Source organism: Lichenostomus cassidix, chromosome 2 (genome assembly GCF_008360975.1).
Source record: "Lichenostomus cassidix isolate B80296 chromosome 2, HeHo_3.0, whole genome shotgun sequence".
Lineage (NCBI taxonomy): Eukaryota > Metazoa > Chordata > Aves > Passeriformes > Meliphagidae > Lichenostomus > Lichenostomus cassidix.
This window is the reverse complement of record NC_139482.1, coordinates 121,679,309-121,696,554: the sequence shown is the minus strand read 5'-3', so window position 1 is coordinate 121,696,554 and position 17,246 is coordinate 121,679,309. Positions and strand designations below refer to the sequence as shown.

The window sequence follows — 17,246 nt, the reverse complement described above, 5'->3', positions numbered from 1 at the left end:
AATTTGCAACTAAATTATTTCCAGGGTGAGGACACTATCACTGGACACTGGGTGCAAATACATCTTGAAATGCAATGAAGCTAAACCATTGATTGCTATCAGACCCAACGTAAATATATAGTCCAGAGGTAATCTGATTGTATGCTGTGCATGAAGATTTATCTTGATTTTTTTCAATCCACATAAGGTTCATATAAATGAACAAATTGCACCTCATTGCACAATAACCTAGGATTAATTTAAAAATAAGGTCATGGACATTTTGGCAACAAAGTAAACATGAACAAAGAAAAGACAAAATCAAGAACTTTCTATTATTATTATTATTATTATTATTATTATTTTCATATAGACTTTGTGCAATATTTGATCTCACAAAGACAACATTACAGAGAAATAAAATAAGAGAATAGTTTTTAAGGTAAATACCAAATCCTTCTGGTAAAATAATAGCCAACTGAAAACTGAATCATGCAGGGACATTTTCTGCAGGGCACTTATTAAAAAAAGAAACATAAAACATATTTTATGACTTATACATTAATGACGATTTCCCCACACATTGATTTTCATCCCTAAGTTGTTAATTATTTCTTTTGGTGTAATTTAGGCCAGTAATTTTGGCATGCTCTAGCTCAAATTAAAGCTTTATTCCTGCCTTATTTCCCTATTTATAATGAACAATTTGTCATCATTGGTTTATCATCTGAACAAGTTCCTTTTAGGAGCCTCCTGAATTTTTGCACTCGCAGGAACAGATCCTGGAGGCCTCTTTTACACTGTTCAGTCACTGCTGGGCCAACAACCCAAAGGACTACCTATGCTTAAAGGTAGAATCTAACTGATGCAATCACATAAAGCACCATTTTATTACTCACTTTGCTTTATGACTATTAATAGAGTACTCCCTGGCCTATCTGTATTTACATATTATTTAACTATAATATAATATAAGTATCTTAACTGTGAGAATTATGGGAAGTAAAAAAGTGACATACTATATTAAGAGAGAAAGGTTGTTTCTTGGGTTTTAGAAGAATAGATTCAAATTATTAACCTCTTCTAATTTCCATCCGTCAAAAATGTCTCTACTGTTTCTTACCTTTATAATATGTCACTTCTAAAATATCCTTTTTAAAGACAAATGGGCGAGAATCTCAGCTGATCTAAATGGACACTGTTATACCGGAAGCTGAACTTAAAAAACAAAATGAGACAATTCCACCTCGTCTTCCCCTCATGACACTAGATTGTTCTCAACTGGTTGTTACAGAAACTACAAACCAAATTCGCCTTCAAAATTTAGTTCTGGAAATGCATCTAACTGTGTTTTGGCAGTGATATTTAACTGCTAGTGAAATTTATCTTGAAGAGCACTCTGTGTGCGCCTGGGCACACACAAGGTTAATATTACACATCATCTTCCACCACAGGATGGAATAACTTAATTACTTCAAAGGGCCTATAATAATCATGAAACACATAGTTCTTGTTTCTATAAAAACAAGGGGGGGTTCTTGGTTAAATTTCTTTTGCGGTTAATATAATAAAACCGTAGAGTTATAAAACACTGTGCTGGGGTCAATAAATGCATAACAAAGCACAGCTTTTTACAATGTTTACTATGATATTTATATAAACTGTCAAAGTTTACAGAGGCTTTGTTGTTTTTGTTGTCGTTTGGCTCTGGATTCATTCAACCCCAAGCACTGTTACTTCTTATATGACTGAAGTTACATCTGGCCAATAGTACTGTAACTGAGTCTGGGACTTAAGGTGAGCTTTAAAGAAAAGAAAAAAGGTGGCTGGTTTTGCCCTCTGGCATAAGGGAGTCACTCGCCCTGCACATGGTGAAGGCCAGAGTCCCCGAGCCACAGTGAACATGCCAAAACCAGAGTTCAGCTTTTCATGCAATGGTCCAACTACTACAGCTCAGTCCGTCATTTCGCTAAGTCAATGCTCTGCTTTCCAGGTTGAATTTGCTGTTTTAAGGAGCTTTTGTAGAAAAGCTGTCTTATAGGAAGGGTTTCAAAGGAGGAGGGAGAGAGAAGAGAAAATGTTGTGGTCTTGAGCATGCTGTGTGGCACTGTTTTCATAGCTAGATGTTCCACTGCCATGGCATTCTTACCAGGCACTTGCAGGAAAACCAGTTGTTATTCACATTTTTAAAAATACTCACTTTTTATTCTTGAGACACATTATTTGTAGGGTTTATTTTTTGCAATTGTGAAACACAACTGCAGTTCTTCTTATAATACAAAATACGCAGATTATTTTAGATGAATAATGCAATTTCAATACATTTAGCTAAAAAAATAAGTTTAATTGTAGATAAGTGCCATGAAATAGACTAGTCAATGATTGCCTGTCAGTAACAGAATTATTTAACTTGTGTAGGATTGCTAATATAAAAATGACACAATTCCCTGCAATTCAGATGTCATCACCTTTGTAATGTATTCTGAAGCCCCAAAATAAAAATAAAGATGTTTGTGTGACTAACATGAAGGAGAAAGTTAATAAAGTACATACACTAGTGAGAAAAAAATCCTTGAAAAGTCATGATAAAACCACTATTTTCTTATTTATGAATCTTTGTATTTGATAAAGATTGCATAATTTAAGACTTCTGACATATCAGATGATGTTATTCAGACTCAAAATAATTCTAAAATTATAATTACTGGTAGAGTATTCTTTCTAATTAGAGCAGAATGAAAGGATAATTTTCATTGCAATAATGAAGGTTAATTTCCATCCTTCCTCATGTTTACTACCTTATTAAAAAGTGCTCCCCTTAGCCATGGCAGAGACATATTACATTTTCAATGCAAATGTATTAATCTGGATAAATTCCATATTAATTCTTGCACTGCATAGAGCTGTAATTTGGATTATAATTAATCTAAAGTGGCACTAGATTTAAATGACAATATAAATGAGGCATTAGTAGGCTTTTCTATTCTGAATGAATATTCAACAAATATAACTTGCATATTGCCAAGTCTCATTTTGAAAGCTCTACTCCTTGAGATAAGGTAAGCAATGCAGCACAACAGCTTACACAAACACACTGTTACTAAATACATGTTAATCCTTTCTTGTCTAATAGATTCTATGCTAAAGAAGGGTCACACCACTTTCCTGTCTAACTTGTTAGTATTGTGATTAATTTATTGGTTTTCCTGAGATTTCTTTGGCAAGACTTGCAACACTCAATTCATGAGAAAGCCCAAATTAACATTCAATTATACATAAGCAGTTATGCAGTCATTAGAAATACTTGTCAGCTGAGTGAAAATTAAGATGATGGTCGGAATGTTACATATGCAGAATTAATTTAGATTAGGAAAATAAAAGTTTCTAAAGGATTCAGCATTTTACAGTACAAACTATTTTCTGCAAAGCACAAAGGCAATCATGTTTTTCAGCCCTTGTTTTTATATGAATCTTTCTGCAAAGTTATTTGTGTAATTGCTGGCACGGGAATGCAGAACAATTACGCTGGGTTTTTGTAGTGCACCCAGTAGGCATCTGGATATAGGTTTGTCCTAATTAAACTTGGCCCTTATGAGTGCTTAATCCTGATGGAATTTTGAGAATTCTCCTTCAGTATTTTTTTCTAGATTCCATTTTTCTTCTTCTTTTTTTTTCTTTTTTGCTGGAGCTTTAATACCGTATTCTTTCTTGAACAACTATACACAAATGAGCCTAAGAAAAAGAGAAAGCTAATAAATTCCCTGAAGTGGTGAAGTGGTTCACACTGTCCCCTAGGCAAAGCCCATGGTAGGAGCTGCAGGCTGCACGTGGCTGTCACCCCTCTCCTGGGAGTGTCCAGGCCAGCCCCTGAGGAGACTGCACATGAGGACCTGCGTCAGCCCGGGAGCATGGCTTTACTGCCCTGCAGACAGTTCTGACCAAGTCACAGAGCCATCCAAGGGGAATATGTATTTTAAACCACAACACAGCTTCTTGCTCAACATCATCCTTGTCATCATCGGCCTTCCCTCAGTCTCTTGATCTCAAAAAATAAAGTGACTGAAGAGCAGTCGAGGTTGTAAACTGTGATGGGTACTGACCTTAGCCCGTCAACAAGCAAACTTAAAGGAAGCTTTAATCTTTAAGTCAGTCCTCTGAATTGACTTGGCATAGAAAGGGCCACCTATATTTTTTTTTGGAAATAAATTCAAAAATGTTTAATATGTAAAGAGCAAATTGCAGTATGGGGGAATTTGGGTGTAAAGAAATTCAGATGTGAAATGGTATTTTCTCCACAACTATATGTCTTTATGGATAATACAACCTCCTTTGTATGCTGCTGTCATCAGCATACAAGGAAAAGATATATGACTACCTGAAACTAATAGGCTTCAACCTGTTTCAGCACTTCTTCTGCTTCAGTGAATCCAACATAATGTAACTAGGTATAGCGTGCGGCAAAAGTAGCCAATGTAATATTCATTGTGACCATAGATTTCCATCTCATACATAAAAAGCATGGGTGAAGTCACATATTTGCCAAATCAAACACAGAAAAAGCCTTGGGTATCTACACCAGATGCTGGCCCTGGGTTTGTTTGTGCACAAGTAAATGTCATGACATAGAGGTTTTGTTTTCAAAGACAGTAGCTTTCATTACTGGGCTTTGTCTATTCCAAGAGATCAAAATTACCCAAGCCATAATCCGTTTTCAATGATATTTCCTCTTTCTTAGGCTGAATCATCTGTAAACTTTTTCACTGGATTTTGTGTATTTTTTTGCAAATGCCTCAAATAAATGCCCAGGAAGAGGCCAGATTCTTGGGAGTAACTAATCTGTGAGCAAGAGCAAAAAATAATAACAAAAACCCCCACATTCTTTGGGTTAAAAGGGGGGCAAAACCTGATTGAAGAAAATATTCAAGTGGTACCTAATCCTATGCTTATGAAAAATTAATATGCCATCAGAGGAATCACAAGTACAGCTAAGATTAATGAAAGGCGCTTAAAAAATTACAAGCACACAAACTGATTTGATTAAAAAATAATCTCACTGGTCGTCCTGTAATATTCTTCAACTTATCCGCATCTATCCTGTCAGATGGTTATGATTAAAAATAGGTCAATGGGAGGCTACTGATAGAAATCACATGCAAAATGCACATGCAATGAATAGTAGTGGGAATGTCCAGACAGTTTAAAATGAAAGAGCGTTTCGTAAGTTAAAAAAGGGGGAAAACAAAATTCTAGAATCTTACCAGAGTCTTTACTAGATTTTTTGCCTTCACTATTGTCTTTCTCACTTGAGTCTTTATCATCAGCCACAGCCACTGATGTACTTTTAGCAGACCCTTCTGTGTCTTCACCTTGTTCTTCTGTGGACAAACACAGAAAAGATCTCAGGAAAGGAACTCAGTGACCAGTTAAGAGCAGTTAAAAAATATGTCCTGTAATAAGAACAGCACTAACAAAGGGTGGCAAAACAGGGGGAAGAAGGGTGGGGGAGAAGAAAAGGGAAAGAACAGCGATTTAAAGACGTTGGATATTAATTCTAAATAATTTGCAATATTTCAAAATCTGACTGTGTCTTTACAAGAGTACCTGCTTTCCCCCAGTGTGACAGATTTAAAGCCTGTCATTTCATATTCTTTGGCTAGAAATGATTTGTGTTAAAATACATGCACATGCATGGACACACACATACACACACACCCCCCACAGGCTGGAACAAAAGCAAGCACATGTAAAAATGCATCTTGGAGCCAAAAAAAAAAAAAAAGGGAGAACTCAAATATAAATCCTATTAGTGCAGCAGTATCCCGCTAATTGCAGTAAGTAAGTATTAGGTATTAGGTACTGTATTAAATATAAACCTCTGGCTTTGCGGGAGAAGTCTCAAATTTTGTCTCCAGGGGGAGCCATTCAGGATAAATGATGCAACTTGGTGTATGGCTTCTGAGGAAGCAGCATTACCCACACCTCACTTACGTGTTCACACCAGCTAGATTACATGGAAATCTTCACAGTAACTCAAGCCCATTTAATTATTTGGTAAATCTTAGCTATGCTGCTACTGGTGGATTAATCTGTTTATGCAGTTAGCTTCTATGCTGGGGCTGTGTAGCACTAATCCGTGAAAGGCCCACTGTTCCTTTTCATCCTGTGATCATTTGTCTCTCACTGTGCTGATGTCACATTTTAATGAATTTTTAGCAATCTGAGTAATGCCAGATAACCAGACTTGCAACTCCCTACAGCACAGCATGCTGTTTTCATTGCAGCACACACACACACACAAAAATAAAAATCATATTTCCCAGTTCAGGTAGGAATTATATAAATTAGGAGGTGAAGGTAAAATGGGATTCAAAGCACCAGGCCGCTCGATTTCATAAAATCTTTAATGACCATATAAATTAACCCTGGAAAGGCAAAAGGTCACAGACACACATTTGCATACACTCTTCTATTCACTTTTGATAAGCAGAGCTTTTATGCAGGGAACATGATACAATTAACCCTTCAGGAACCATACAAAATGCAGCTACCGACATTTTAAGTGTCAAGCATTAACTGAAAATTACACACTGCATAAAATTTTCATTGTAAATGCTATAGTGATTGAAAGGGGAAATAGTGGCCCTCTTTGCACCCCATGTTTTATTAATAACATTCTGACAGCCGAATGAAATATCCTCTGTCATATGTAGCAGCTGAGCACAAAAAAATTGCTGCCTATTGCCTTACTGCCAGCCATACACTGAAACCCTATGCCTAGGCAAACAACCCTCAGATCAATGTGGCAAACCTATCCGATTCTCAACTCTCTGCAAAACCTTTTGTAAATCGGAAGAGAAAAACACAGCTGCAATTTTGGAAACCAACCTTCCCTCCCTGCCCTCCCAAAAAAATCTCAACCGCAGATCAATGTGTTTTGCATCGACATGGAAATACAATAGGTTAAGGACTAAGCATGTGTGTCCACTTTCTGGAACAATGCAGGCAGAAAGACGGTCCCTTCTTTTAAAAATAATTGCATATTAAAAGGAGATTTCCATGCGAATGGAAAGGCCCCTCATGCTGTGTGAGCTCTCTCCTCCCGGCAGCCCCCCGCCTCCTCGCAGGCCGATGGCTAATCAAACATGGTAGGTATCCCCATCGCTGCCGCCGCTGGAAGCAGGGCTGTGTTTGTCGGGGTGGCTGGGATGCTGCGCGCCTGTGATCACGCCTGGCTCGGGCTGTGTTAATGCTGAGCGCACACATGAGCCTCGTATCCAGTGTCAGACCCCATGGCCTCACCGAGCCCATGGCAATCCCTTTTCAACTCATCCTTGGGAATGGACGCATTGCTTCTTTTACTAGATTTACTGGCCCAATCCCCCTGGGCTGGAAAATGAAGTGTCAAAGTGCTACTGAGTGTCCTTATCTTGAGGGGACATAAAATTGTAAGGGCTATCGTGGCACACATTAATAAAACATTGTGTGTGTGTCAGGCAAAGAGAAAGAAAATTATGAAGGTACTAAAAGAAAAGCTACAGTATCATCTGGGTCTCATCAGACAATTTTTGCAGGGTGCTCTCCTGTTTTTCTGGTATGTGTTTTAAGTGTGAGAGAAATTCCCAGACATGTTCTCCTATACATCATCGTGGTGTCTGACCTCAGCCTGACCCTGGCAACAGTTTGAGAAATCTGAATGTGAACAAAGACTCTGTGTCAGCAGCAGGGAGAGATTGCGGGATAGACTTTCCCCATCAACTTAATCGCAAACAGCAGTTCTGAGGCCATAACTTTACAGGACTGCACCAAGCCACAAACACATAACCTTTAGAGGTGAAACTGCCCCCCTCGCTCCCCACCCCCCCTTCTGTGATTTTTCTCAGTCTTGTGGTGCTCCCTTTGATGTAGCAAGGCAATTAGCTGTAATGTTCAAGTACTGCAGACCTGTTTTATGGTTTGGAAGGTGAGAGCTGTTTATTACAGGTAGGCTCCTGGGGGCCATAAAGGCTTTGCAAATTTTTAATCATGCAAAAAACTAATCAAAATGTAACTTATACACACCATAAAAATTAATATCATTATTATGCATGGTATAAATTGCCTGCCTTGGCTTTCAATGGCACTCCCTTCTAGAAAATACATTTGGCATTCATTTCAGAAATATGTATGGCATTCACTTCAGAAGTAAATTTCATAGACAGAAATGATAATACAACTTCTCCTATTTTCCTTAAAAATTACAGAAAGGTTGTCTGAGACTTGCACTGTCACGACATATATCAAAGGGACAAGATGGAAATACAACAGCTCTAACTTAAAAGCAGTTAGCAAATTAATGAAAAAAATCCTGAAGACTGTTTGTCAGAACAGATTTAGAGGATATGTAACTAAGTGTGCTATCAAAGACATTACATACCCATGCCAGAATGCAACAAATATCTTTTTTTAGTAACATTTTTGTTCTTACTGCATATGCTAACCAACAAGAATACCATGCAGAAATAAAAATTGGATGGCCCCCGCTCAAAGACAGAAAAGTATGAATTATTATGTATCAACAAAACACAGTACAATTGTGCTACAGATTCCAGAGTAAGTCCTAAAACTCTGTTTTAAATTTACAAGTCCTGCCTATACACATTTACAAATGGCAGCTTTGAAAATGAATAGAACACCCGATTCAAATGCACTTTAATGGTTTTAATAACACTTACTATTGCAATATGATATTTTATTCACACCTGTTTTTATTTTGTCCAAATGTTGAAAATTTCTTTTGATGTTGGATGTCTTGAATTTAGCCATTATCAACCTTTTGCCTCTCAACTGACTTAGAATTAAACACAAAAATGAGATTAGCAGTATTCTGCACTAAAACTGGGAAATAAGGAAAAATGAAAATTTATGTTTCAGAGGTAACATTAATAATTTGATATTATATATTCCATATTTTATGTCATATAGTTCAGTAAGTTAATGTACACACAGGTCTAATTCTATACTGATATTATGAAGTACGACCCTTTTGATTTTCCTCAGCCCAATGAAGTCAAGATGTGTGAAGACTTCAATTGCAAAATCCAGGCCTCAGCCAAAGCTGCATAGCAGGTACCAGCAGCAAAATTAGATAAACATTCATACATAGGTTAGAAAAGCCTGACTTATAGAGATGTGATTTAAGGAACAGATACAACCACTATAAACAAGGGAGGGTGTAGAGAAACAAAAAAATAAAATTAATTTTTTTAAAGGCTTTTTTTTTGTTTGAATAATTATTAGTAAACAAGACATGGATGAGTTGAAACAATCTTCTCACTTTTAATTTAAATGCATTGTGGTAATCACAGGGGCATCACCTTTCCTTGTGTTTTATCAGAGAGGTTTCCCTACTGATGAGCAGCACTGGGAGTCTGTTTTCTAGTCTATTTTAAAAAAACATTATTTGCAAGGGTTGATTTTGGTTTGTTTGGGCTTTTTTACATCGCTGATATATCAATTCACAGGCAGTAGTTCCTGTTTTGGTCCTGTATTATTTTGCTGTTTTTGTTGGTATCCCTTTTGCCCTCTCCAAATTGCAAGTAATTTCCTAAATAAGGATGATCTACTGGTTGTGGGTGAGTAATTGTGGTTATGAGAGAGAAAATAAGATTAAGCAAGTGTTTGTGGCTGAGGGCCGGATGGATGTGGAACAATAAACTAAAGTAGTAAGCAAATAAATATGAAATGAGAGATTTTTAAAAAATAGTTGCGGGTTTTTTTACTGAATATATTTAATAAATAGGTGAATCTAAGGTACCCATAAGTGTTCAGCACAGGTGTATCCCAGGTTCAACCCAGAAGAGTGAACAGCTTATTGAGATTAACTCTCCAGATGAGAAGGTAACCACTAGCAAAGGATAATAGTAGGGTGTGGATTGGAGGGATGGACAGACAACAGATAATGTAGGGAAAGAATAAACAATGGAAAAGGAAAACAAAGAAAAGCCCACAGACTATGCAAAAGAAGCAAAGGGTAAATAAAAGTAGGGCTTGTGGATTGACTTCTGGGTTATCCTATTATACTACTTCGTTGATAAACTCTCCCTGACTTCTGCATTGCCATTTATTCACCGAAATATTCCAGAAAGTATTTGTTCTCTATTCTGGCTGGCGTTGCAGAGCTTGACTGAGGAATAGGATGCCTCACTCATTCAAGATCTTGACTGCATTCTCTAATGGTTATATTTCATCTTCAAACAGGATTTCTAATTTCTCCTTTAGGGACTTGGGGTGAATAACGGCACCAACCTGTAAATAACTGTTTCTAATCGCTGTGTTATATTCAAAAGTAGAGCTCTTAGAAGGCTGAACTTCCCACAAACAAGCCTATAATTAAGTGATGATCATCATATTGGCCAGAAAGTGCTAACTGGCAGTTACTATCAAATTGTATCATTTTGTTTTGTGGTGCGTCATTTGAATTTTTATGGCAGTCTAATGCTTCTCATTGAAATGTATCACTGTGTCAGAGGAGGCTGTCTGCAAAGCTGGCTGGACAGTGTGCCATGGTGGCTCCTACCCAAAGAGTGTCACAAATCACACCCACTTTATCCACCCACTCCACCCAGCAGCCTGTATTCCCCACTTGCCACACTCAGCCTCAACCCTCTGCCTGCAGGAGAGGCAGCGCTCATCTACCCTATTTGGTTTTACTTCTTAGCTTCTGAAGGCAGAAAACATTCATTATCACCAGCTAATCTGCCCAGCACTTTATTATGTCCTAATCTATTTTTTTCTACTTGTTTAAAAAAAAAAAAAAAATAACTGCAGTCTGCTTTCCAGCTGCTGGAAAATGAATGCTCTCCCCAGAAGTTTGGAGGGGTGGGGTGTCCTTTCCAGTCCGGTTGCTGTGCAAGCTCTCCCTCCCTCTCATTGCTGGCTGGGATTGTCTGCTTTTTAGTCTCCCTCCTGTAGTCTCAGAGCAAATCAGTAAAAGAAGCATGTTTTACTCTGATAATGGTGCAAATGTGGAAAAGAATTGTTGGTAAACTTATGCTGAGCCACACTGATTTATAAGAAAATAGGAAAATTTGTGATTTGTATTTTTGTTGTTTTATTTCTACATTAATATTTTATCAAGTATTTTGCAAGAGGCAAAAGAAGCATATGCTGACAAAACCATTAACAGAGAATGTCAGCTATTCAGAATGAAACTCAGAAATGCTTTCCAGATGTGATTGGAGATGTACAGTTAATCATTTATTATGCAGAAAGGGATACTTTTCTTACTTGGCCATCTCTAGAAAGGCATTGAAGCATGAAACTATATTGAGAATAGTCTAACTTTTCCAACTGATCGTTACTCTTCTTTTGGCTGCCATTATGGTTCATAGAAAATGCTGTTTCCTCCATCAGCATAAAGCATGAAGAGCACTACCACTGTCTGACTTGAAGAATAATACATTTCCATCAAGGTTATGTAGAAAACAAAATTAAGCCTTGTTATTAACTCTTATTCAACATGCTGGATATACACTGCTTAACTTCCAAGCATTGCTCTAAGTTTATTGTGCAGGGCAGGCGAGACAGATTATCTTAGGGGCACAACTCTGACTTTATGTAGGTGAATTTCTAATTCCTCCCTCATTGCAGAGGGATTTTAAAATGAAGTTTAGTGTTTGAAATGCTGACTTTTCATCTGGGCACTGCTGCTAAATGTTGGAAGTTAGGTGGGTGAACCTAAGCCTGACTTAAAGCTTGGAAAGTCAAGGAGGGCTGCCTCATGACCTTCACCAGTGTACTAGGTGTTCATTTCAAGCCAGTGGGGGGAAAAAAAGCAAAATACTGGATCTTCACAGTATCACTCACCTTACTTTACTTTTTCTGTTTTGCTGTTCAATCTGTGTGTTCAACGTCCCTTCATATACAAACACTTCTACTGTCCCTGTCCCTAATTTCTTGTATTTTTCCCTACATGAGATGAGTTTCCAATACATCATGTAAGTAGTGAGATTGACTCTCCCATTCACAGTTTCCAGAAAAATCCTTAGAGTTTATTTACAAAGAAACCACAATGTTAATTAAGAACTCATTTAAAATGTCATTTAAATGATGTATTTTATTACTGACTAAGTTTTAGGGTTTCTCTCTGAAATACACTGCAAAATTCTTTTTATTTACCTTCCAGACTTTCTTTCTGAATTATTCACCTCTTTTTGGCTCGCTAACAGTATGGCTCTGAAATTATCTGTAAAGTATCCTGTTAGTGCATATATTTCTTCTTTGTCTTTTGAGAATACTAGAGTAAAAGAATTTATTTTCTTTGCCATCTCCTGATCATTTTGGAATGACTATCCTCTGGTGGTCTAGCAGACCTAATGACTCCTGCAGGCTTTCTATTTCTGAGATACTTTAACAATTCCTGTTTAGCTTTTCTAGGTACCTTCACATATTTTCTCCTCATAGACAACCTCTATGTTCAGTTTTATTAACATCACTTTGGTTTTATTTCCACTTTTAAGGATACTTTTTTCTGACCTGAATAAATTTTTGTACCATGTCTTGTAAGGTAGCTAACAACAGCCCTCCAGTTTAAATATTCCTCTTTCTTGATGCTAAGTGTCACAGGCAGAAGTAGGTGATCTATTTATACCGAGTAAAATTCTTCCTGAACAAAAGCACTTCCTGAATTTTTAAAAAATAATCTTTACATAATTATTTGTTGGAGGATTGAGGTGGGGAGGGGGGTGTTGCTTTGTTTGTTTTCTACAATTACCTGACAAGTAGTCTATAGCATATATAGAAATCCATGTATTTTTTTTAAAAACCTACTTGTTGTAAATATCACTTAACATTTGGGCTTCTTTAACATATGCACACATGAAGTGGTCCTTGGGGCTTTTTTTTTCAGAAAGACAACACAGGTGCTTTTAGCTTTTCCTCCGACCCATATCACAATGTTGGAGTGATTTGTAAGAATCTTCACGAAAACATCCGCTGCAAATTACTCCAAAAAAATCTTCCATAAAAACTGAACTTCCTGGCTCAGCTGGAGCTATACTATTCAAAATATAGTATACTGACACATGGTCAAACTCCTCTGACAGGAGCAAAAGGTAAAAGTCTGCTCATCAAAACCAGTGAAAGCAGTAAAAACCACGGTACATTCCTGCCTTCTTGCTGTCTCCCAGCCCCTTCTGTTACTGTCTTTCCTTGCCTTTTCCAGACCCAATGTGGAAAATCTGGACAATGAACTTCTGTGTACTGGAGCATTATGCAGTTTTGTGGAATGTTCCTGATTGTATTACAGTATTTTAGTGTGCTTGGGATGCATAGCCATAACATGTCATATTGCTGTCCCCTTCCCACAGTAGAAGGATCCTTTCAATTTCAGTTCTGTGCTTCAATACCTCAACCTAGTCTTTTCTGGCTGCATTGTTTGAGGTCAGGAGCTACACTATACTATTGATTAATATGAGGCTTGAAACTTAAGTCCACTGCCAAGTTGTTGGAGACACTTTGATGGCATACTCTGAAAACGAGCAATACCAATTGGTTCTCAGCACAATAATGCATGGCTCATTGAAATAGAGTAGATGGCAGACACAGATTTTCTGAATTCAAAAATGCCAGTTATAACCAGGGGTTCTTCCAGGACCAAGTCACGCATTTCAGGTCACTCAGTGTTGCTGTAAAGCTTCTTGTATCACAGCAACAGAAGGGCATGATTGGGTGTGATTTGTATCTATTTTGCTTTTTACTAAACCAGTGCGACATAATAGATAATTTCCTCCACCTTTCATTTCCTCTTTCCTTTAGTCAAGCTTTTCAGTTCTCATTGTTCAGTGTACTGCACTACTCTTAACTTTCCAATGTTTGTCTAATTTGAGTGCTCTTTCTCCCATACATAGCACATGACCCACATCCTCTAAATTAATTTTCTTTGTCAACAATATTATTCTACCTGTGTGAAAGCAGAAGACATCCCTTGCCTATAGACTCTTCACTCACAACTGCCTAATGAGCACAAACCTACAGTGCCAATCTAGCTAAAGTCCTGAAATGCCTAGTGAGCTGGCTCTGTTGGTACCACTGAAAATATTTCAGAGAAAGCTTCCAAACAAGACTTGAACTTAACATTTGTTTTTAATGTCTTTAGACAAGTAGATTGGAGGACCCATTTGCAAGTGTAATCCAGACTTCCCACTACACACATGCCTTTTCATTTGCTTACAGTTTCAATAAATTTTAAGTGTTTGAGCCGAAAACAGCTGTGCTGAATCCCTGCTGCAGGTTGGACAGTTGGATAGCATGTGCTTTTTTTTTTTTTTTTAATTTTTTTTAAAATTTCAGCCAAAGTAATTAATCTACTTCTCAGAACAGGATTAGGACAACTATAGTTTATATGTATTTGTACATTTTGGAAATCTTTACTGTTCCAGTGATTTTAAACTGGAACCCAAAATTTGGCAGACAGGATGATGTCTGGCATGTGGTACATTGGATTAATCTGTCCAAATTCAGCCAAGCAATATAGCTTTTAAAAATTCTTCTTATCCATGCTCAGAAAATCTCCTTGCACTGAAGAGCTGACATTCTGCTAGAAATCTGTAACCACTGAAGACACTCACACCCCCACAGTGCTGAGAGCTCACCAAAGTGCACATGCAGTCACATCCCACAGTGCTCACACAAACATCTTCACCCAGTTCCTGGGTGTACTAGCCAATGCTCATTCCATCCTCAAAGAGAAACTACAACTTAAATAGGCCTTTTAAAATACAAATTCTCCTGGAAGCTTCTCTGCACAACCAGACTGCAACCATGTTATCCTTACAATGGTGAAACCAAGCTTTCCTTTTTTTGTTTTCCCCAGCTGTGTATCATTGTCCTGAGAACTGGCAGCAATAGGAGAGCAGGAGTAGCATGTTACCCCTGTGCTCAGAGGTTTGCAGGAGCAAAAGAAGCATGGAAGGGATCAGAGAAAGAACTGGAGAAAAGTAAGCAGAATGTGATCTGAGGAAGAGAACATGAAAGACCAGGAGATGGGGAAGGGAGGAGAAACTGAAGTGAAAAGCAGGATCAAATGAAAAGTAGATGGAAGGCAGGAGAGCAGGACTAAAATCAGTCACCAAATTCTAGCATCAAACTGGACTTCAGGAAATAGAGCTGGCTGGGACCAAATGTACACAAATGCACAGAGAAAATAATAGGTGAAGACAGTAATTAACTAGGCAATGAGACTGGAAACTTAATTTAGTAAACTATGGTGTCCCTCACTGCCCAATATTAAATTCCTGATTTTTTGTTATTATAATTCTCCTGGGTTATTGCACTACCCTTCACAAGTGCTTATCCACAGAGCAGATGAAAACATTCTGCTACCCTCAGCTGTCTAGCTAGCTCTGGTAGAGGGATTTGTGCAGCAGATTCAAACCCACTGATGTTTCATGTGACTCTCAGTAAAGTACTCCATGGTCAATTTTTTTTCCTACTGTAAATCTTAGTAGCTATGGCACTATAGATGAAAATCCTCCCCCCCTCCTTTATGTTTTTAGAGCTATTAATAATACCACAAAAGTAAAATAATTTAATATATCAAAAAATAAAAGATTCTTCCTTTCTTACACAGTCTTTAATATGTTGCTCGAGCTCTACTTTATATAAAACCTCTTTCCTTACTCACTGCACAAAACTATTGATACTTACTTACTGAAAAGCCATTCAGGACTTTGTACCTTACTGTTTAACATGAAGCCACATGTTCTACTTACTACGTCTCTTAAACCTGTTTTGAAAGTCAAATTATTCATTTCGTTATTGATTTCTTATTGCTGCACAAACATTAATGAATTTATCTTCATTATCTCCTAAGAGATGAGTAGGCAATTCTGCAATTTCAGAAAGGGAAGTTATACAGAAATTGAGGTTAAAAAAATATGTAACTTGGAGAACCCAGTTTGATACAGATGGGACCCAATTTTTTCAAAGTACATAGCACTATATAGCACTTAATATGCTCAAAGCACAGCACTGATTGCTTTCATTTGCAGCTCTGTGTGTTCAGCACTTATTTAACACTATCGTAGAGCCTCCAATCAAGCACTTAGAAAATGAAGGCCACACAGTTAGTGAACTCCTATGAAAAGGCTGGGTAAGGTGACCTGCTTAGGAGAAAAAAAGAAATCTCCACCAGAAACAGAGATAGAAGCAAGTTCTTCATTGTCTTAAATATACTGCATTATTTCTCTTTACACTCTAGGCATGAGGATTTTCCTGCACAAAGTAGGCTGAAGTTCACAGAGGTGGTGTGAATAAAAAAGTGTAACATTTTACTGATTTACTTTACTATACTATATCCAATTTAGCTAATCTAGGAATAATATTTAGGAATAGGATTTAGGAATTTAGGAACAGCGCAGCGACTGTAGTTAGCAAATATCAGTGAGTGTAAAAAGAAAAGTAATCTTTTTATTCTGTATACAGGCAGGTATCTGTTCTAATATTGATGAAATGTAATAATTCTACTTGAGTTGGCAAACTGTGCTTTCAGACACAATAATCAACTCATACATGTTGTAATTACAAAAAACACTATAGTTTCTCTTATGATGGAAAGACACAAGTAAAGATGAGGCACAATTACAATTGGGGAGATGTGCTACTTATGCGAAAATTATTGTTTTCTTTTTGAAACAAGATGTTTTGATCACCTCAGCATAAATTACCTCCACAGTTTTCACTAAGATAAAGAAAAGAAAAAAAATATATAGACTTTTTATAGTATTAGAAGGAATTTTCTTTGCTCGAGTAAAGGTATCCACCAAAGTTGAAATTTTCAGAGGTCATACTACAGAAAAATGGGCTTAAGTGAACACGCAACATTTGATTTCCAGAAGTGTTCAGTGTTAATCTTAGCACCCATGGGCTGAAAGCTGAGCAGTTTTGAGACTCTCCATAGTCTCAGAGGAATTAGCAAAACACTACACATATTAGGCACAGAGGATTTTTACCAATGCAAAATAGATGGTCAACACCTGGCCTTTAAGCAGATTTTATAGTCCTCATAAAACATATATCCTCCATACACACCAACCTACAAATACATTGAGAAAATTCCACTCATTTCAAATCATGTGTTCACAAAGCCATGTGTGCTGGCCTTTGAGGTCTGGGGATTATAATAGCCACTCGTTTATAGTAGTATTTCACTTGAAAAGTGGAACATGATGTGAAGCAAGAAGCACATAACTTCTAAAATCAGGAGGAGAAAAAAACCCTATGAAGTTTCC

At 37.3% G+C, this 17,246-nt stretch overlaps 1 protein-coding gene across 1 annotated transcript in view; it reads right to left on the bottom strand.

The window, feature by feature from the left end:
- The window catches only part of ZFHX4 (zinc finger homeobox 4), a 149,909-nt gene that overhangs the window by 20,191 nt on the left and 112,472 nt on the right, over positions 1–17,246 (bottom strand). Inside the window, exon 5 of the mRNA XM_085053073.1 lies at positions 5,238–5,354. Within this exon, the coding sequence (XP_084909199.1) occupies positions 5,238–5,354 (117 nt within the window). The remainder of the gene's footprint in view (positions 1–5,237; positions 5,355–17,246) is intronic.